This window comes from Elgaria multicarinata, chromosome 6 (assembly GCF_023053635.1).
Source record: "Elgaria multicarinata webbii isolate HBS135686 ecotype San Diego chromosome 6, rElgMul1.1.pri, whole genome shotgun sequence".
In the NCBI taxonomy this organism is placed as follows: Eukaryota; Metazoa; Chordata; class Lepidosauria; order Squamata; family Anguidae; genus Elgaria; species Elgaria multicarinata.
Genome location: NC_086176.1, coordinates 105563305 through 105585292, shown reverse-complemented (window position 1 = coordinate 105585292; position 21988 = coordinate 105563305). Strand labels below are relative to the sequence as shown.

General features: G+C 44.9%; 1 protein-coding gene across 1 annotated transcript in view; it reads right to left on the bottom strand.

Moving 5' to 3' along the window:
- The window catches only part of MBD2 (methyl-CpG binding domain protein 2), a 73083-nt gene that overhangs the window by 30568 nt on the left and 20527 nt on the right, over positions 1–21988 (bottom strand). Inside the window, exons 2-3 of the mRNA XM_063128247.1 lie at positions 9893–10052; positions 5969–6106 (exon numbers count right to left, since the gene is read on the bottom strand). Of these exons, the coding sequence (XP_062984317.1) occupies positions 5969–6106; positions 9893–10052 (298 nt within the window). The remainder of the gene's footprint in view (positions 1–5968; positions 6107–9892; positions 10053–21988) is intronic.

Genomic DNA, 21988 nt, shown 5'->3' with positions numbered 1-21988 from the left:
CCCTGAGAACGACGTGCGGATTCCCCCCAGTTGCACTGAAAAAGGAATTTCAGCAGGTGTCATTTGTATATATGGAAAATCTGGTGAAATTCCCTCTTCATCACAACAGTTAAAGCTGCAGGTGCCCTGCCCTCTTTTAAATCTGTTCACAGTATAGCTGCAGTATAGCTCCTGCAGCTTTAACTATTGTGATGAAGAGAAAATTTCTCCAGGTTCTCCATATATACAAATGACTCCTGCTGAAATTCCCTTTTCAATACAACTGTTAAAGATACAGGAGCCCTGTCCTCCTTTTCATAGGGTCACCCTATCTAAATGATATTACCAAGTTCAGAACACTCCCAAGATGGACTTACTTCCTCCTAATGTTTATCCATACATCTGAGGTTTTATCAAAGAGGTGAAGGCTCTTTGTCAACACTGCCATACAGAGGAATTTGCTTGGGGCAGGATTTCAGTGGTTAATGAATATGAGGGAAACTGGTTTGGAGGAGTTGTGAGTAGAACATTAATTTGGGGCAAATTTAATTAATTTAAGATGACTTCATGTGGGGCGGGTGCAAATTATTGCCCATCATTGCAGGCTTTGAAGAAGGCCTTGAAAACATATTCTTTTACGTTGGCCTTCTCCTAATATGATTGCTGTTGTGTATGTTGTTTTATTGCTGTTTTTATTGTTGGATTTTATTGGTTTTTATTGTGTGTTTTTATCACTTTTAATATTGTATTGGTTGTATATGTTTTATTGCTGTATGCCGCCTTGGAAGGGCTTCCGCCCTGAAAAGCAGCCAAGAAATCTTTTAAATAAACAAACTGCATTTATTGGGGATGATTGGATAAGAACTCCATTGCCTCGCCCTCTGTGAAATCTAAATTCTAATAAATATTTCTAAATTGCCATGTATACATCTAAATTACCATATGCAATTTATGCAACATTGGGTCACGATCTGTATCCCAGATTGTTTCAGTAACTAGCAGTACCCCTGAGGATACTTCATTCATACCGGGCAAACCACCTGTACTCCCAAAGATGTCATTGGCATAATTCTAGGGAAGTAGGAAAAATCCACAACGGAATCAGATGAGTTCAGATTTCTATTAATGCAAGCAGCAGATTCCGAAGTGGACCGGTTTTTCCCGACTCGCATGGTTTCTGCACACTTGCAGACCTGTTTTCTTTGTACTGACCGGTTTTACAGAGTGGTAAAAACATATGTAAATTAAAAGAACACCAACCAAAAATGTGCATTTCCACAAAGGCTAAAGCATGAAAAGGCACATTTGGGGTGGGGGATTCGCTCATTTTGGGGAGACTTGCCCATTTTCCCAAGTGCGAATTTGTGCAAATCTGAGAAGCTGGGGGGAAATCCAATTCTGAGGATGGAAAGAAAGGCACCCGACAATCTGTGAAATGCAGATATAATGGAGTATACAAAATGTGTATAACCCTATGTGGTTGCCCAGTAGACACACTCTCAAGGCCTAATCCTGGCTCCTTGCTATGGCAGCTTTGAAGGTTTACATTGCCCCCCCTTCTCTATTCATAGAATCGTAGAATAGTACAGTCGGAAGGGGCCTACAAGGCCATCGAGTCCAACCCCCTGCTCGAAACATCCGTATGGCAAAAAGGTCACTTTTAACCTGCTTCCATGTGACCCTCTGAATCCTTTCCTTGGCTTTCAGGTTCTGCGCCTTCTTTGTAAGCGTTTCTGAAGAGCTGGGATGCACGTCCAAAAAGCACCAGTGGCTGTGGCTACAGTAATAATGCCCACACCATTCTAGAACACTTTAAAAATCCATGTTGACATCCCCTCTGCCAGGAGCAATTGGCTGCAGCCAATTGGAAAGAGTGTTTTTATTCATTTGGCTGCTACACAAGGTTGATCCTATTTGTAAATCTGTCAAAGAGCAAGGAGGGTCCAGAGAACGCTGCTGGACTTTGGGGAATGCATCTTGAATGGAAATGACTTATGTCCTTCTTTGGAGCACTGCATGGCTTAGGGCACATCTTACTGACTACGTATTGAATCAGATTGCCAGTCTCAAGCCTAGTACACCCTGTGCATTCGATACAATAGTACTTTTCAAAGGGGACATGGCAGCACTTTAAAAGTACCCGAAGATCTGACGTAGAAGAGAGCAGCAACCTGTTATCTTTCATCCAAGATTGTAGGATGCAAAATGATGGGCTTAAGTTACAGCAAGGCAGGTTTTAGCTGAATATCAGGAAAAACCTCCTAGCAGTCAGACAATGGGACCAATTGCCTAGGCAGGCAGTGGATTCCCCATCACTGGAGGCATTTGAGCACAGACTGAACAGCCTTTTGCCAGAGGTGCTTTGAACGGGATTCCCGCACTGAGCTGGGGGGGGGTTGGACTCAATGGCCTAAATGGGCCCCTCCCCACTCTATGATTCTATCATCTGAAGGACAGACAAAATAAACGTTGCACTCCAGGCTACGGCATGCCTTTGGACCTGGTTGCCTCCTTCCATCCCCACCCCAGGCATCTGACCTCAGGCAGCAAACTGCTTTTGAAATGCCAGGAAGTTTCAAAAGCAACAAGAGATCCATTGTAGCAGTTCTGATATTCAAAGGGTAGGGGAAAGGCTTCAACGTCCTCACTTGAGCAGGCCCCAAAAGGTCTCCGAGCTGTATCTGACAACCATAGAGGTGTTTTGCAAAAGGAACACTCTGCTAACCTAAACAGATCTGGGTGCCATCCAGCAGGGCTTCTCCTTCTGCTCACTCCTCCTGCTTGATTGACAGCACCCTAAAATTCAGGGCGCAGAACCCACCCACCCCTCATCGGCCACCTTCCCTGTTGCTCCAACCCTCCTCTGACCCAGCCTGCATGGCTGATGGTCAGGGTTGATGGGAATCGTAGTCCAACTACATCTTGCACCTATGGTGGGGAGGGAGGCAGAATTAATAGAGGAACTTATCTATATTTCTGTGTAGCCAGGTGCAAATTAAATGAATTTATTGAAGGACCCTGGAAGGGAAATCAACCACCGAGCCTTCTATGAAACTGAAATCCTAATGAATATTTTTCTAAATTGACGTAAGAACATAAGAAGAGCCCTGATGCTGGATCAGACCAAGGGTCCATCTAGTCCAGCACTCTGTTCACACAATGGCCAACCAGCCATCGGCCAGGGACCAACAAAGCAGGACATGGTGCAACAGCACCCTCCCGCCCATGTTCCCCAGCAACTGGTGCACACAGGCTTACTGCCTCGCATAGCACCCCAGCCTTCAAGGGCATCTACACATATAAATTACCATATGCAAATTTTATTGCAAATTGGGTCTTGGCTTGTGCCCCAAATTTTTACATACCCACACCTCCGCGAAGCCTCATTCATAATGGGCAAACTATTCAGAAAGGTGTCATTTGTATGGGGCTGGGCATGCACATTCTCAAGATCCATTCCTGGCTCCATGCTACCCCAGCCAGCATGGCCAATGGTCAGGGTTGATGGGTGTTGTAATCCAACAAAGTCCAGAGGCCCACAAGATCTTCATCCCGACTTTCATGCCCCCTCCCTCTCGAAAGAAGACAAGCTGCAAGAAATGGAGGCTGGTGGCTCCAATGTCAGGGGGGTGGTGAATCCGCTCCGGGTTTCAACAAGTCAGAATACTAAAGGAGCTTTTATGAGCTCTTAAGAGTTCTAACTGGTTCTGACTGAAACCCGGAGCGGCTTCACCTCCCCACTGACATCGGCATCACATGCCTACATGGTCAGCAAGCCTCATCTCCTTAGCGCCATCACCCTGTTGGCCTGGAGGTCACGTTCCTACTTGCCTGTTTTGGCTACTCTCAAGACAGACACAGGCCCTTCCTCATATTCATGTTTAACGGCTTGGAAGAAAAAGAATGCTCCTTTCGGCCCTCATATTTTCATCACAATGACACGGAGAGAAACAAAACCAAAACTCTCTCTTATTCAAGTCCACAAACGACAATGGCCAGCAAAAACAGCAAGTGAATCACCACCCGGTGTTCACCGACTGCAACGGCAGCATCTTCTTGCCAAGAAATGGGGCTGCAGAGGTAAGAGCTGGGTCCCAAGGAGAACCAACATCACAGGTACCGCTTTGAGTCTCCTTCCTAACATATTAGACTCCGCGTTCTATTAAACTTAGACCGATTCTGGCCCGCTTGCGTTGGCTGCCTATACGTTTCCGAGCCCAATTCAAGGTGCTGGTTTTGACCTATAAAGCCTTACACGGTTTGGGACCACAATACCTGATGGAACGCCTCTCCCGACATGAATATACCCGGTCACTACGTTCAACATCTAAGGTCCTCCTCCGAGGGAAGCTTGGAGGATGGCAACAAGGGAGAGGGCCTTCTCAGTGGTGGCCCCCCATTTATGGAATGATCTCCCCGACGAAGCTCGCCTGGCGCCAACATTGTTATCTTTTCGGCACCAGGGTAAGACCTTTCTCTTCTCCAAGGCGCTTAACAGCATTTAACAACATGAGCTGAGTTTGTTTGTTTTCAACGGACCCCAGAATAGCTGTTTTTATAAGAATAGTGTTGTTTTTATGCTTTTTATGCTTTTAAACTTTGCATGTCTGTTTTTAAGGTTCACTGTTTTTAACTTTTGTAAACCGCCCAGAGAGCTTCGGCTATGGGGCGGTATATAAATGCAATAAATAAATGAACAAACTCCAACTTCAAAGTCGATATTGAGGATAAGCCTGTTTTGGGAGGGCCCAGTCAGACATCAAACAGAGCAGTAGAAGACTTCCGACATTACGACTCTGAGAGGCAGAGGAGGAAGCGGGCATCCTGGCAGAACCAGGTTGCCTACTGGGGGCCCACATCCCAACAGGGGCTCACTGATAAGAGTTCCTTGTACATGCTCCTCCTGTTCGCCTTCACAACTTGTGTGTTCACCTGCCTCTTGCTCGGCTCTGATGATTGTAACATGATTAGTGGAACTGAAGTCAAGGACAACAGGTTCCTGGGGGAAACTATTCAAGGGAACAACACTTAGCCTGATGAGGGCTTCTACTTTCAGTTTTGAATAAAGCACGAGTTACAGGCCTAGCTGTTGTTGCATCCTTCTGTTTACCACTTAAACACGGTGGCAGTGGATAAACTTTAAATTCTCAAAAATATAGCAATTAGAAGCTTGAAGCTATGGAGTTTGGTCTGAAGCCTGGTGATGAGAAGGACCAGGGACTTATAACACTGAGGGCTTCTCTATACCAGGCTTTTATCCTGAGATCAAGACTGGTTACTCATGGATGTTTGTTGGTTCTGCACATGACGTTGTCAACCTCCACGGCCTCTCCTGTGCTTTGTGGCCATTTGTAACGGGGATAATGAGCTATATAAAAATAGTGATTTGAATCTCAATGTGCAATTATGGAGTTATGCTACACCAGCAGCTATGTCTGGATGCAGGCAAGCTGGAGCGTGTTCAGAGGAGGGCAACCAGGATGATCAGGGGTCTAGAAACAAAGCCCTATGAAGAGAGACTGAAAGAACTGGGCATGTTTAGCCTGGAGAAGAGAAGATTGAGGGGAGACATGATAGCACTCTTCAAATACTTAAAAGGTTGTCACACAGAGGAGGTCCAGGATCTCTTCTCAATCCCCCCAGACTGCAGGACACGGAATAACGGGCTCAAGTTAAAGGAAGCCAGATTCCAGCTGAACATCAGGAAAAACTTCCTGACTGCTAGAGCAGTACAATAATGGAATCATTTGCCTGGTGAGGTTGTGGCCTCTCCCACACTAGAGGCCTTCAAAAGGCAGCTGGACAACCATCTGTCAGGGATGCTTTAGGGTGGATTCCTGCATTGAGCAGGGGGTTGGACTCGATGGCCTTGTAGGCCCCTTCCAACTCTGCTATTCTATGATTCTATGATTCTATATCACAGCACCAATTAAGGGGATGATACCGCTACCACCCCCGCCCCCACCCCCACCCCCATCACCTCGGTTACCTGTCTAGGCTGTTCAATCACGCGCTGTGGATCAGACTTCACTTTGTTATGAGGGTGGTTGGTCACTTTGGTTACAGGCTGCTTAAAAATAGATGCCGTTTGCCTGATTGGGAGCGTTGTATTTAAGTCTGGTTTACCCTATTCAAAGAGAGAGAGAAAAGAAAAGTGTTCGTTATCGTACAGGTAAACTCAAGAAGTTGTTAGATGGTGGATAGTCATGCCAGGATATGTCAGAAATTAATTTATTGGATTAATTAATTAATTTAAGCAGTCAATCTAATTAAACGTGATTGGGCAATACACAGCTTGTGGACCACATATGGGTCCACCACCACCATCATCCCCAGGACAGCCCCTGCCACCCCCTCTCTGCAAATTTCTTTAATCTTTTTTGATTAAAAAAATGGCATTCCATAGCTGCTAAAGAATGCCCAAAGCATAAAAAATTAGCTTTGAAACACACTAAATGCAACCCTCAAAATGCTCTGTAGTGCTGAATTCCTGCAACAAAACGGCTATTTTTCTTTCTTTTTAAAACTGGGGGCAGGGGGAGGCATCCCATGAACTATTTATTTATTTTATTGCATTTGCATCCTGCCTTTTTTTCTCCAAGGAACCCAAGGTGGCATTACTCCTCTCCGTTTTATCCTTATAACAACAACCCTGTGAGGTAGGTTGGGCTGAGAGTCTGTGACTGGCCCAAAGTCACCCAGTGGGTTTCCATGGCTAAGGGGAGACTAGAACCCGGATCTCTCGACTCCCAGTCCAAAACTTTAGCCGCTATACCACACTGGCTCTCTACACAGTGCCATGTGGAATGCAGCCCATAGCGGGGGTTCTGAGGAGTAAAATGGCCTCTAGACTTCATGCAGTTACCCACTCCTGCAATAAAATATGTTTTGGGCAATTTTTTTGGACCAATCTACACATGCATGTATGACACGCAGTGACCCACAGCCTCCACAGAAGTCCTTTTTGTCCAAAGTAGCATGACCATATGGGGGCTCCTGTATCTTTAACAGGTGCATAGAAAAGGGAATTTCAGCAGGTGGCATTTGTATGCATGCAGCACCTGGTGAAATTCCCTCTTCGTCACAACAGTTAAAGCAGCAGGAGCTATACTAGAGTGACCAGATACAAACGAGGGCAGGTCTCCTGCAGCTTTCACTGTTGTGATGAAGATGGAATTTCACCAGGTGTTGCAGGCATACAAATGACACCTGCTGAAATTCCCTTTTCTATGCAACGGTTAAAGATACAGTAGTCACAAATACTGAAGCCTCCCTTACATGGAAGCTTTCCATGATGTGGGGGAGGTTTTGATACAGATAGGTTTTGTTGCAGGGATGGTTTTGATGAAAAGCAGAGCTGAAAGAGGGGTTGCACTCAGAAACAGCAAACCAACAGCTCTTCTGGGCTGATTTTCAGGTATCATATCAAAAAGAGATAGAAGGGCCTGCAAAGCCCATTTAGAGTGAGGTCAAAGAGTGATCCACGTGTCTAGTCCAGGTAGAACCTCCTTGAAATTGGCTTCTCTTTGCTCTCAGCGACAAATGCAGCTAAATCCGATTGGCGACATTGCATTGTGATGTCATCACATTCGTCACGTGACTCCTGACTTGCTAGGATCTCTAAAGAAGGAGAAAGTGTGGGGAGTGGAGCAGCACTTAAACAGGGTCAGCGGGGGGGGGGGGGGGAGCGGGGAGAACCAACAGCTCAAGTCATAATAGAAAAGATACAGTGAAGGCACTATTCAGTACAATTGCACTGCATAGAGCAGTGGAGGCTGGTGGCTCTGATTTCAGTGGGGCGGTGCATCCAGTCCAGGTTTCAGTCAGAACTCTATCCAAGCTATTCCTCAGAGTTGTGAGTGGTTCGGACTGTAGCCTGGAGTGAATTCACCCTTCCCCACTGACATCAGAGCCACCAGCATCCACTGGTCTAGCGATCTACTGCAATCAAGCGGTCCCAAATACACATCTTGGCATGGAAGAAATGCATGGACTCACCAATCAAAGATAAAATGTCTGTTTCAATGAACACTGTGGCCTATCATGCAAATTTGCATAATGTATTGTTTTTCTCTTATTTGTGTGGAGGAGGAAGGACAGCTATGCAAGTCGCTGAAGGCATACCTGAGAACTACCAGAAATCCCGTTCAGTCCTCACTTCCCTACCCTGGCTTGTGAAGGACTAGGAACTTGACATTTTCAGGATGGTATTTCTAGATAACATTTTGCTGTGACCATCATCACAAGAACATTCCCCCAAAATAGCCCTACAAACACGCATTAGTAATTGCAGCTCACATCTAACATCAGATGACTGACTAGCTCACCAGAAACTACGCCACCCCACTTGAGGACTGTTCTGTTTTGGCCAGCCAAAACACCCAGCAAGCTTTTCAATATGAGACTTTTAACTTGCACCTTTACCAAGGCTTCTGCTTCAGGATCCTTTGCGGGATTAGGCTCGGCTCCTTTACATGTCCTTTTTCCCCCAGGGTGGTGGTGGTACTCTCTGTCTCTCTATATGTTTCATTATATAACCACTAGATGGCATTGTGAAACTATACGAGAGTCTCATTCTGCCATTTCTAAATAATACCATACTTTCCTCGATCTAAAAAAAAGCTGAGGAAATGGTTGCAAAGAGCAGGAGAAGCCCTGGAGGAGGATAACATTGTGTAAAAGACCCGCAGACTACCACGAGTGAGCAATCACGATCACACAATAAAAGCCTCACATAGAAAGGCTCTGAAACTACCTGAAGATGAACAGAAGGCAGCAAGTGGTGGTAACCCATAGCCAGAGGATACAGCTAACCAGAGAGCCTGCTGAAAAAGAAAGCAGGTAGCAAAGTGACAGAGAGAGAGAAAGAGAGAGAATTATTTGGATATACTAGTGGCGCACTCAAAGTCTTCCTATGAGAACATTTGGGCAAATCAAAACTGCCCGGCCTCTTTCACTTCCTCCAGAATTGAATTAAGGGTGTTTCCAGATGGAAGGTTCCTTAGTGCTACTAATTAGAAGGCCTTGTGCAACTAATCTGTGTTTTTCTCCTTAATGGATTTGCTGTGGTAAGAAAAAAAGATGGAAGAAGCAGAGAGAAAAAATACCAGAGGGTTACAAGAGAGGAAGGTGACATTGTCTGGATCCCCCATAAAATTCCGTGAATGAGGCCAGGTGATCGTGCCGTAAAAGCCTTCTCTGGAAGCAGCTAAGTGATGACTTGAGTCGTTCAGAAAGGCATTATGGGTCAGCAGCCACCAGGAGGAGCACAGCACAGCCAGAAGTGAGTTTGTTCCCCACATACAAAGACAACAAGAAATTTTCACTGGCAACCTATTAAGCAGACTAGAGCCCTATACAGTAGTGCAGATCCTGAAGTCTATTTTAAGCCCTACCCCTGCAGCAAAGAGTGGATCTTCTAAAGGAGTAGATCTCTTAGAGGAGCCCTTCTGAAAATAAGCTCAGGCAGTGCTCTGCAAGACAGTATTCTTCCAAACTCCCACTTTTTCCCCCCAGACGATGAGCACAGCAGTGACACTGCTTTAAAAATGCATGGAGTAATCTCTTGACATCACCTGTCACAGCAAAAGGTTACCTAGAAATGTTTGGTAAGCCTTATCGTTGTTCATCACAAAGATAAAAGTCACCATCAATTATCACCTTCGATAATGTACACTCGGTAATATTTTAATTAGATCCTGCTTTGAATTCTAGACTTCTTTCTTGACAAAGTATTGCTTAAAACATGCACCCTAACACACACCCATCCATCACTGAGAAAGAGAAGTGCAAAGATATCAAGACAGCTGCAAGGAGTGGCAAATAAACAGATGTTTGCTCCATTTTCCTCCTTATTTAAGATGTCAACAGTTTTTGGACCTGGCACATCCATAAAGCGCATTTGTGAACCCACCTTATTTTGACTGAGCGAATCATTCCTTAATCTCTGTTTGTTCTTCTGTAATTTACTGGGCATCATCTTCCCTGTCCTGAAGTCAAAACTGCTGAGGTCAACAGTGTTCCCCAAATATCTCGCCAACTGGGGTTTGCTTCGGAATTTCTTTCCACTTGGACTACAAATTTAAAAAAGAAAAGAAAAGAAAAAATGATTGATTATGACCTTGCTGTGCAGGGCAATATGAGTCTGATTCAGAGATTCCAACGTGCATTCAACCAATGCGCCTACAGGTCTGAAACTGCAGATTCCGCAATGCATACAACTGCACCCAGGGTTCTTTTCAAGCATCAGGTTGTGGGGTGGAGACTCCCATCATGATCACGCACACACCGAAGCATTCATTCACTACACTTTGGAATATCGCAAGAGGGCTATGGTCTTCACTATTTCACTGCATATACTTTGAAGTCAGGGTGAACATTTCCATCCCCCTTTCATATATATCACAGCGTCATGTGGCGCAGAGTGGTAAGCGGCAGTTACTGCAGCCGAAACTCTCCCCACGGCCAGAGTTCGATCCCAGCGGAAGCTGGTTCTCAGGCTGCCAGCTCAGGTCGACACAGCCTTCCATCCTTCCAAGGTCGGTAAAATGAGTACCCAGCTACCTGGGGGAAAGGTAACCACGACTGGGGAAGGCAATGGCAAACCACCCCGCTACAAAATCTGCCAAGAAAATGTCAGCGAAAGCAGGCGTCCCTCAGGGGCAGGATCTACACTACTTCTTTAAAGCGCTTTAAAGCGCTTTATAAAGTTTTGACAACTGTTGGGGCCCAGGACACATTGCATATACAGTTTTCAAAACATTTTCAAAGTGCTTTAAAGCACTTTAAAGCAGTAGTGTAGATCCCCGAGTCAGCAATGACTCAAGTGCTTGCACGAGAGGTTCCTTTCCTTTTTTCATACACACACACACACACACACACACACACACACACACACATTTTTATACCGCCCAATAGCTGAAGCTGTCCGGGAAGTTTACAAAAATTAAAACCATAAAAACCATTCAAAATATAAAACAAACAGCATAAAAGCACAATATAAAACACAACCAGGATAAAATTAAGCAACAATGCAGAAATTAATATAGATTTAAAATACAAATTTAAAAAACCAAAGTTAAAATTAAGTTGCTAGACTGTTAAAATGCTGAGAAAATAAAAAAAGGTTTTACCAGGCGTCTGAAAGAATATAGGGAGGGTGCCAGGCGAACCTCTTTAGAGAGCTCATTCCACAGCCGGGGTGCCACAGCGGAGAAGGCCATCCTACTGGTAGCCACCTGCCTCACTTCCTTTGGCAGGGGCTCACAGAGAAGGAACCCTGAGGATGACCTTGGGGTCTGGGAAGGTGCATATGGGAGGAGGTGTTCCTTCAGATAGCCTGGCCCCCAGTTGTTTAGGACTTTGAATGTTAATACCAGGACTCTGAATTGGGCCCAGACCTGGACCGGCAGCCAATGAAGCTGGAAAAGGACTGGCGTGATGTGGTCTCGTTGCTAGCTTATACCTGGCCTCTAATTTAACTTCATCTGGCCCGATAGCAAAGCCAATGTTGGATCAAGGCTGGCAAAAATATTTATCTGTGGCTCAAATTTTCACCCAAACAGAAAAGAATGCATTTTCATATAAAGGTGTATGCACATGTGCATCATGAGTTGTTGTATTGCTCTCTTGTGAGAATTCAGGAAAGCCAGAAGAACCACAACCAAGCTCTTGAAGAGGTCAGTCTAGAAGTTCATTCGTTCTCAGCTCTCTCCTATCCCAAACAGTAGTTCATACCACCAGTGCATGTGGTCATGTCATCATGCACCAGACTTATGGAGCCTTTGCTACCAAGTGGTGTCAACTTTACCACAGACCCTGACCCTCCATAAAGGGGTTCGGATTGCACTGGCCCCTGGATTAGTGTCTGCACTGTTGCTTCCAAAGAACATGAAAGTTGGCCAGATTGGCTTTAAAGGGACATTACTTTTATTATTAATTGTTATTTATTTCTTATATTTCTATACTGTCCAATAGCCATAGCTCTCTGGGTGGTTCACAAAGAATTAAAACCCTAAAAGACAACATGGCCAAACAGAATATAAAAACAGAGTAAAAACCAGCTGCAGGGAAAGATCTAAAAAGTAAGTAACACCATTAAGAACAAAACCAGAGGGCTAAAAAGCCTGGAAAAATAAAAAGGTGTTCAGCTGGCACAGAAAATATTACCATGTATGTGTGCTGGGCAATTCTCTCCAGGGAAGGCATTCCACCACTGGGGTGCCACCACTGAAAAGGCCCTCTCTTTACTTCACTTCATTTGGTGGGGGCACCCAGAGCAGGGCCTCAGGAGATGACCTTAGGGTTCAGGCAGGTATATAACATCCTTACCAAGGGACATTTGGATTTTTATTATTAGGTGTCTAAACAAGGTCGCAGAGCCTCATGTGGCGCAGAGTGGTAAGCGGCAGCTACTGCAGCCGAAACTCTCCCCACGGCCTGAGTTCGATCCTAGCGGGAGCTGATTCTCAGGCTGCCGGCTCAGGTCGACTCAGCCTTCCATCCTTCCGAGGTCGGTAAAATGAGTACCCAGCTAGCTGGGGGAAAGGAAACCATGACTGGGGAAGGCAATGGCAAACCACCCAGCTACAAAGTCTGCCAAGAAAATGTCAGAGAAAGCAGGCGTCCCTCTAGGAGTCAGCAATGACTCAAGTGCTTTGGAAGAGAGGTTCCTTTCCTTTCCTAAACAAGGTCGCTACAGCCAGTTCACGCTTCATAACTGCATCAGACATGTTTGCTGTTTACTCTTGTGCTTCTTTTCCCACAAGGAACATGATGGGCAAAGAGCACATGAGTTCAAAGAGGAACTGATGTGGGGCACATGGGGCACTGAGCAGGGGGTTGGACTTGATGGCCTCACAGGACCCTTCCAACTCGACTATTCTGATTCTATGGTTCTATGCTTAGGTTCCCCAGATGGCCATGCCCCTTTCCCCAGCCCCTTTCCCTTGGCCAACAATCGTTTAGTGGTTTTCCAGCTTGTGTGCAGTTTTTCCCCATTCTAAAGGTCTGATATGCCATTATTATTATTATTATTATTATTATTATTTCTATACCACCCCATAGCCAAAGCTCTCTGGGCGGTTTACACAAAACTGAAACAATTAAAAAATGATATACAACATTTCAAACTATAAAAACATACAGTATACACAAAAATATACATCTAAAAACAACAATAAGCTGTCAGCCAAAGCTAAAAACAGATCTGGCGTCAGTTAAGCTCATCATATATTGTTAAATGCCTGCAAAAGAGAAAGGTCTTGACTGCTGGCACCGAAAAGATAGCAATGTTGGCTCCAGGCGAGCCTCATCAGGGAGATCATTCCATAATTGGGGGTCACCACAGAGAAGGCCCTCTCCTGAGCCTCCCTAAGGCTTACTTATTGGAGATAAGAGGTTTAAGCTACAATATGGTGGTATTTGGGGTATTTTTGACCCCGCCCATTTTGCCATTGGTCCTATGCACCATGGGAATGCGGCACAGAGTTGAAAAGAGGTTGAGCACCCCAGCACCAAAGACTCAAGGAGAGCTGATACACACTCTTTGGAGACCCATGATTACCCGTGGCTTCCCGGCAGACACCAACTGTGTGTTTTTGGGGGCAACACACATCTCTCTTTAATACTCTCTTTCTCACAGGAAACACCAGTGTAAAATGCACAGGCTTACTGTAATAAAAATGTGCAATCAGCCATGTGCTACAGTGAACAGACTGGATTAGGATATGAGAAACTCAAGTTTAGATTTCGGCTCAGCTAAGAAGCTCGGTGGGTGGATTTTGGCAAGCCGCTGTCTCTCAGGCTAATCTGTCTCACCCTTTACAGTAATTGTATGCTGAGGGGTGGGGACAGAAGCCAAGAGAATGTATTAACATGACAAATACTGTAACAACACTGCTCTAGTTTGTCCCAAATTCTAAGATTACAGGTGTGGGGAGAGAATATATGTTTATTACATTTTTATCCCACTAAGAGGTCTCTCCTCCCCACTCCAAATTTTATTCTCAAAACCACCCTATAAGGTAGGTTAAGCGAAGGGACTGAAGGCTGAAGTGGGATTTGAACCTGAGTCTCCTAGATCTTAGGACAATACTAACCACAATGCCAACATTGGTGCATTATACAAACTGAACTGTGTAGACTAGGCAGCATTTCCATCCATTGGTTTAATCTGCATACTTTTTTTGGGGGGGGGGAGGGTGTTCATGCTTTGGAAAGTGGACCTTTGGTTTTTGGGAGGCAGAGACTTGTACAGGAAAAACAGCTCCTGGGATTGGAGAGAACGCAAGATGGAAGAGAGGCAGGAAATTGGTGAGAGTGTAAAGAGGAATGGAAGCGGCTTGAGGTGGAAGCCCCAAACAAGAGACACATACAAGCCCTGCCCTCATGCAGTTGTGGGGGGTCCCACCAGTTGCTCCACTCCCGAGGTCACCTGGTTTGCCACAGCCTTCACCCACAATGTCCATCCATTAAGACGTGGATATCTGCGGAGGGGAAAGCCTAGGTGTGTAGACTTCTGGACCTGCAGGCTTTCAGAGGCGCCAAAAAGCTGAACATATTGTAAACTGCCCAGAGAGCCTCGGCTATTAAGCAGTATAAAAATGCAATAGAATAAATAAATAAATAAAATCTCATGGGGTTGGAAGTCTACGCACATAGGCTTTCTCAGGACCTATTGCATCCACATTGGAGGCAGGCCCAGGGAAAGCCATGCAAGGGCCTATTATCTAAGCACATATGTACCCCACACTATTTAGGAGTTAGTTTCCAATGGAGACTGTTAGCACGTTCATAAACCACTGACCCCTCCTTCACAGATGTTTGTTTACCGTTCTGTTTCTTTTCAGGCAGTTACTGTGCGCTCAATGACTGGCCATCAGAGCTACGAAATGTGGCCATTGGGGGGTGGGGGGGAAATGCGGCCATTGAATCAACATGGGAGTAACTGGGAGCCCTGTTTGTGGCATGAGATCCATGAGGGCCCATTCACACACAGTGCCATGACTAAGCAGGAAACACCTACCTGTGAATCAGCCCCCGTGCGTCCCCTCCCTCCCCCCCCCCCCAGTGTACAGCAACTGAGAGATGAGGGACCAAGCAAGGTCCATATTTGTGTGAAACAGCTACAGAAATGATTCTCTTTGCAGGGTGGCTCTGAAGCGTCACCTAATCCGCAGAGTCCGGATGAAGGGGGTTCAGCTATGAAAAGCGATTCGATTCTTCGGCTCACCAAAGAGTCAGAATGAAAGTAGCTGTGTCTCAAAATAGACATTTCGAAATTAAACTGAACTAGCAAGTTCCTGATATATAACTAACCATAACCACTACTGTTTCAAAGGCCTACTGGTTTCTTTAGCATCTAAACCAGGACCCAAAGTCCTCCTTTACATCCCATGTAAACTCATTTATCTTTTTTCTTTTCTTCATGTGATGACAAGATTATGTATTATTTATTAGTACTAGTATTATTAATTATTATTATTATTGATATTGCAATTATATCCCACGTTCCCTCCAGCACATGACTTTCCTCTTCCTCCATTTTATCCTCATAATAATAATAATAATAATAATAATAATAATAATAATAATAATAATAATAATAATTCTTACCCGCCTCTCCATTTTGATCGAGGCGGGGAACAGCAGTAAATATAAAATACATAAAATACATAAAATACTGATTAATAACATAGTATATTGTTAAAACTTCCTAAAAAAAACCTCCTAAAAGCCTCCTCTGTGCTAGGTTAGGCTGAGAGAGAGTGAGGACCCAGTAAGCTGCCTACCCAAGGGGGTGTCTCTATGAGGGGAAACCTCCCAGGGAACTTCGACTGTTGGGCGGTATAAAAATGCAAATAATAATAATAATAATAATAATAATAATAATAATAAAGCCCCGGGGTGGCTCCGCGGTGGCTCTGTGTTGTTTATATGATGCAGAAACCCTTGTGGAGCCATCCCAGGGCTTTTCCCCGAAGATCCAAAATTTATTTATTTATTTTTTACATTTATTTATTACTGTCTCTGCAGAGGCCATCAGTGAGGGAGGAAGCAGCAGCCAGGCACCTCTCCACCGTGCCTGGGTCCAGCTCCAGCTGAGAGCCCCCTCTCTCCTGCTACCAACTGTCTCTGCAGAGGCCATCAGTGGGGGAGGAAGCAGCAGCCAGGCACCTCTCCATCGTGCCTGGGTCCAGCTCCAGCTGAGAGCCCCCTCCCTCCTGCTGCCAACTGTCAACTGTAACTGCTGAACTATGCAACTAAGATTGTAGTGCCTGAATTTGCTTTCCTTTCCCCCCTCCTCCTCCTCCCTCCCAATCCCCTTTCCTTTTGTGTCATGTCTTTTAGATTGTAAGCCTGTGGGCAGGGACTGTCAAGAAAGACTTTTGTAAGCCGCCGTGAGAGCCTTTTTTGGCTGAATGGCGGCATAAAAATGCTTAAATAAAATAAATAAATAAATTTATATACCACCCCATAGCCGAAGCTCTCTGGGTGGTTTACAAAAGTTAAAAACAGTAAACATTTAAAAAAAGTATACAAAATTTAAAACCATCAAAACCACAAAAACAACAGTATCCATTTAAAAACAGAAGTTCTGGGGCCCATTAAAAAACAAACTTAGTGTTGTTAAATGCTGTTAAATGCCTGGGAGAAGAGAAAAGTCTTGACCTGGTGCAGAATTGATAACAGTGTTGGCACCAGGCGAGCCTCATCGGGGAGATCATTCCACAGTCGGGGGGCCACCACCAAAAAGGCCCTCTCCCTTGTTGCCATCCTCCGAGCTTCCCTCGGAGTAGGCACTCGGAGGAGGACCTTAGATGTTGAGAGCAGTGTACGGGTAGGTTCATGTCGGGACAGGCGTTCCGTCAGGTATTGCGATCCCAAGCCATGTAGGGGTTTATAGGTTAAAACCAGCAACTTGAATTGGGCTCGGAAACGTATAGGCAGCTACTGATTTTTTTCCAATGCAGCGAGGCGGCGATGGCACATTTGCATCTGTTGCCGCTCCAGAGTCGTGGCGGGGGCGTGGCTGAGCAGATGGCAACGCCTGATTGGTTGCCATCTGCCACGACAGGGAGGAAGGGGAGGGCCAGTGAGCCAAACAGCCGCTGGAAAGCTTCTGCGCTTTTCCAGCATGGGAAGGTGAAAAGAAAAGGTTAAAAAAAAGTTTTTAAAAGGTTAAAAAAAGAAACGTGGAGGGGTGCACGGATGCGTAGCAGTGCCCATGCGGCGATGCACATTTGTGCGGCAGTGCATGGGCATAGCACTGCATGGGCGTGGTGGTGACTCCTCTGGTGTAAACTCCGTGCTCGCTGCTTAGCATGGGGACAACGCATAGGAGCACAAGCATGGGGTTTGGGGGGCTCACAGCACCAATGTATCATCGTGAAGACAGCCCCCAAGTGGGGATTTGAATCTGGGTCACCCCGGTCGTATATCAACATTCTAACCTCTACATCACACTAGCTCTCAAGGTCATTTGCAAGTCCCTTTCATTTCAAAAGAGGTTTGCCATGTCTTGGGGAGGTGCTCAGACAGACTGCTGTTGGACTCATCTACACCAAGCAGGGTATTCCACTACGGAAGTGTTTTGAAAGTAGTATATAAAAGGCAGGAGCCACACTAATGCTTTATAGCAGTATTGAAGTGCACTGACATCTGTTGGGGCCCACTGACACATACCACATACCGCTTTCATACCACATTCATAGTGTTATATCCTGCTTGGTGTAGCTGTGTCATGGGCCCCAACAGTTGTCAGTGCACTTCAGTACCACTATGAAGCAGTAGTGTAGATCCTTCAGTGCACTTCAATACCGCTATAAAGCAATAGTGTGGCTCCTGCTTTTATATTCCGCTTTCATAGTGGAATATCCTGCTTGGTGTAGAAAAGCCCCTTGACTGGTCTCCATAGTTTATTAGAACCTGGTAATAATTTATAACAGATTCAGAAATATGACAGATGTGTGCTGGGCCAGGCGGAACTCTCAAACAAAGTTCACAACAGCTGGATAAAACATGGGTGGAAAAACTTCACAAGTTTTTATTTATTTATTTATTTAAACTCTTTTAAATAAAACACATGCTTCCTTATATTTGTATTTCCCGCAGTAAAGCAGATATTTCAAAAGAAGGTTTAAAGAGGAAGTCTGCTTCATGGCAATATTAAATATAGTTACCAGCATGACAGAGAGATCCGCTTCACCCTTCACCGACGCTCTTCCAACACAATGGAAAGACCATCTCTCTGGTTGTTAGTGATTTTAGCAAACTCCGGTTGATTTTTTATTTTTTTATTTATTACACTTATATACCGCCCCATAGCCAGAGCTCTCTGGGAGGTTTACAGAAATTCTAAAATTGAGATGAAAACAAGTATACAAAATTTAAAAATTTTAAACACAGAACATACACACATAAAGCATTAAAAACTTATTTATTTGTTTGTTTTTACTGCTGTTCTTTCTGGCTTTTGCTGTTCTGTTTCTTCTTTGGAAAACCTTTTGCCTAAAGGCCTTCAACCCAAAGGAAAAGTCAAACAGTGGGCAGGGCCAGCAGCGGATGATACTGAGGGCTGCGTGACATTAGGCCGAGGGGTGCAACTCCCCCACCCCAGTTTTAAGTAATGAAGCTTTAGGTGACGGTTTTCTACAGTATCTTGAAAAAGTAGGCCAGACTTCGCCAACCTGGTACCCTCCAGATGTTCTGGACTATCAAGTCTCTTGATAGGTGGGGCTGATGAGAGTTGAAGTCCATAACATCTAAAGGGCACATGGTTGGGGAAGGCTGACTTTAATAAAGGGGATTAGACTAGCAATTGGCCAAAAGCCCCCCACTGAGCTTCATATCTGAGCAAAGATCTGAACCCAGATTTTTCTGATCCCAATCCAACACCCTCGCCATTATATCAGATTAGTTAATAGCACTGTCCTTACGTCATTACCACCATCACTCGTTTTTGCTCTTTGGTCTGAATACCAACATCTAAAGTCCAATTAAGCGCAGCTTGAAGTCATGTTCTTCATCATTTTGAACACTAATTATTAGTCCTATTTATTTATTTATTTATTTTATGTACTGCCCCATAGCCAAAGCTCTCTGGGCAGGCAGGGATATAGCCTCACTTGGTCAAGTCCGATAACTGGCAACCCCCATGCAAATGCTATGGGTCTTTGCAAGGTCCACCACCAGGATCGTAGCCTGGCAGAACTCAAAAACTAAGGCGCCATTCATGAAAATAGGTGACTGCACATGGGCTGCCATTACCACAGGGGGCATTTTGAAGTTTCTGCCATTGGGCAGTCCCAATGTGGCAATGCTCATATTCACAAACGGCAGATCAGTGAGAGTGTTACCAGCAGTAGGGTGACCATATGAAAAGGAGGACAGGGCTCCTGTATCTTTAACAGTAGTATTGAAAAGTGAATTTCTGCAGATGTCATTTGTATATATAGAGAACCTGTTGAAATTTCCTCTTCATCCCAACAGTTAAAGCTGCAGGAGCCCTGCCCTCTTTCAAATCTGATCACTCTAGTGTAGCTCCTGCAGCTTTAACTGTTGTGATGAAGAGGGAACTTCACCAGGTTCCCCATATATACAAATGACACCTACTGAAATTCCCTTTTCTATGCAACTGTTAAAGATACAGGAGCCCTGTCCTCCTTTTCATATGGTCACCCTAATCGGCAACCCCACACACTCCCAAGACCCTCAACAAGGGGAACATTTTGAGTAGTGGATTTAATTTTATTGCCTATAGGCCTGGTCAGCAGGTTTTCCTGGAGAGCCACTTTGAGGAAGAAGCAAGGGATATGAGGCAGTGCCTTAACACCCATCCCTTAGCCAACAAGGGCTGGTGCCCTATTAGCCATTTTCTCCACCCCTGCTTAGCCCTAGGCAGAAGGACCCAAATGTATGACCAAAGGCCTCCAGCTAGCAGTCACTAGCCTACCGGAACATTTTTACAACTCGGCTCTCAGTCCCAGGGCAGCTCAAACCAAGAGCACTTAATTTGAAATGAATACAAGATTGAAGGGCTGGGCTACCGTCATGCTCTTTACTTGCAGCTGTCTTTGAAGAGCACTCAGAAGCTTCCGTTCAAAATGCAGCTAGCAGAGTGCTCCCAGTAATGTACCAAATTCACCGGTTACCGAACTCGTTTCTAGGCCAAGTTTAAAGCCCAAGCCAATTTAAGGCCCTAAGTCAGCTTCCTCCAACCTAGGGCTGAGATATTCCTACACACATGTACCTACTTGACTATTGAGATTAACTTCACAGGCCCATCTCTGCATTCCAGCACCAACGAGCCTATAGGAGGCAGGTATGTGGGTGGCACCTTTTTGGTCATGTCACCACAGGGAGAGATTCCCTACCTAGCCCTGAAGATGTAGGTCTTCTGACGTGCTGTGAAGATGCGGCTCTTTCATAAAGCATTTGCCAGAGGGCCAGTAGAAAAGTGAACTACTTTTGTCATCCCAGCTGATTTAATCCATTCTCTTCTTCTGGTAAACTATTTATTGCATTTCGATTTGTTTTTAAATGTTTTAATGTTAGCTGCCTCGGGTAGGCGGAGGGTGTCTTTTAAAAGGCAGAAAGGAGGGATAAACATGCTTTTATAAATACAATAACGTAGCGGGTTTTAGCACTGAGGCACTCCGAGCACTTCTGGAAGCTTCTAAAGATGCTTTGGGCCTTTCAGGTGAAAGAGCTATTTTACGATCACCACCAGAAAACCAACCGCCGTGCACCTTATTATAACACAACGCCTCTGCGGTCTCATCTCTTCCAATGGGCTTGTGCAATGTAACAGAAACGGAAGGCAAAACAAGCCTATGAAAAGGAATAGAAATGGAACCATGCCTATCTAGCTAAACTATCCAACCCCAGTTCCATAGCCGGGCCGGTTTTCAGATGCTGCCGTTGCAAAGCAGGAAAGTGCAACCCAATACCCAAAAGCAACGGATTTGTTCACTCAGAAGGAACCAAGCTTGAAAGAGAAAACTTTGTCAAGTAGAACGGTGCTTTCAGCTTTGCTTCGCTGCTGCCAAATCCCATTACCTAACAGTCAAAACACACACTCACTGCCATGTAGCCCACTCAGATTACCTTTCACTGAAAGGAGCGTGAAACACACACACATCCCACTCAACTGGCAACCAGGATGCAGATGCAGCCGACATGACAATGGCAATAGGAGAAAGCTGCCGAAAACTTCGGTCGGCGAAGGATTACAACTAGATAATGTCTGACATGTTGGACCCCTTGAAAGTGATATACAAATAATAATCACATCATCCTTATTAACGATTTTAATCATTATTGGTTTTATGATTAGCATATACCATTTAAAAAGACCGAAGTTTAGAGCAGCCTTATTCAGTAACAAGCAACCGTAACCGTAAACGGCTTCAAAGTATTGGCATCTAAAAGAGGAATTACAAAAACAGTAACATATATTAGGAAAACCTGCAGTTAAAGCAGTGGTGTGGTTTTAGGGGTTTGAGATGAGCCAGAAGGGGAAATAATGAATAATCGTTAGGTACCTCTTTACCTAATCCTCCTTTTTAGAAAATGCTGTGTCTATGGTCTATTTATTCGTTGCTTTCCTTTGGTGTTTGTCTTTATACTGTTGAAGTCTGGGTAAGGATTTTAGGTGTTTTTCAAAAAAAGTCACAGTAATTAAAGATCGGTTCCGTGTTGCAGGATGGAGTGAAACAAAACTGGATAGTTGCAGACCATGCAGGGCACAGAGGGCACCTGAACACAGTCTTCCCAATCTGGAAAGACACATGCTAAGCCATGGTTAGGCCGCTAAGCCTTTGGAAGCAAATGGCTAGTAATAGGGTGACCATATGAAAAGGAGGACAGGGCTCCTGTATCTTTAACAGTTGTATTGAAAAGGGAATTTCAGCAGGTGCCATTTGTATATATGGGGAACCTGGTGAAATTATCTCTGCATCACAACAGTTAAAGCTGCAGGTGCCCTGCCTTCTTTTAAATCTGGTCA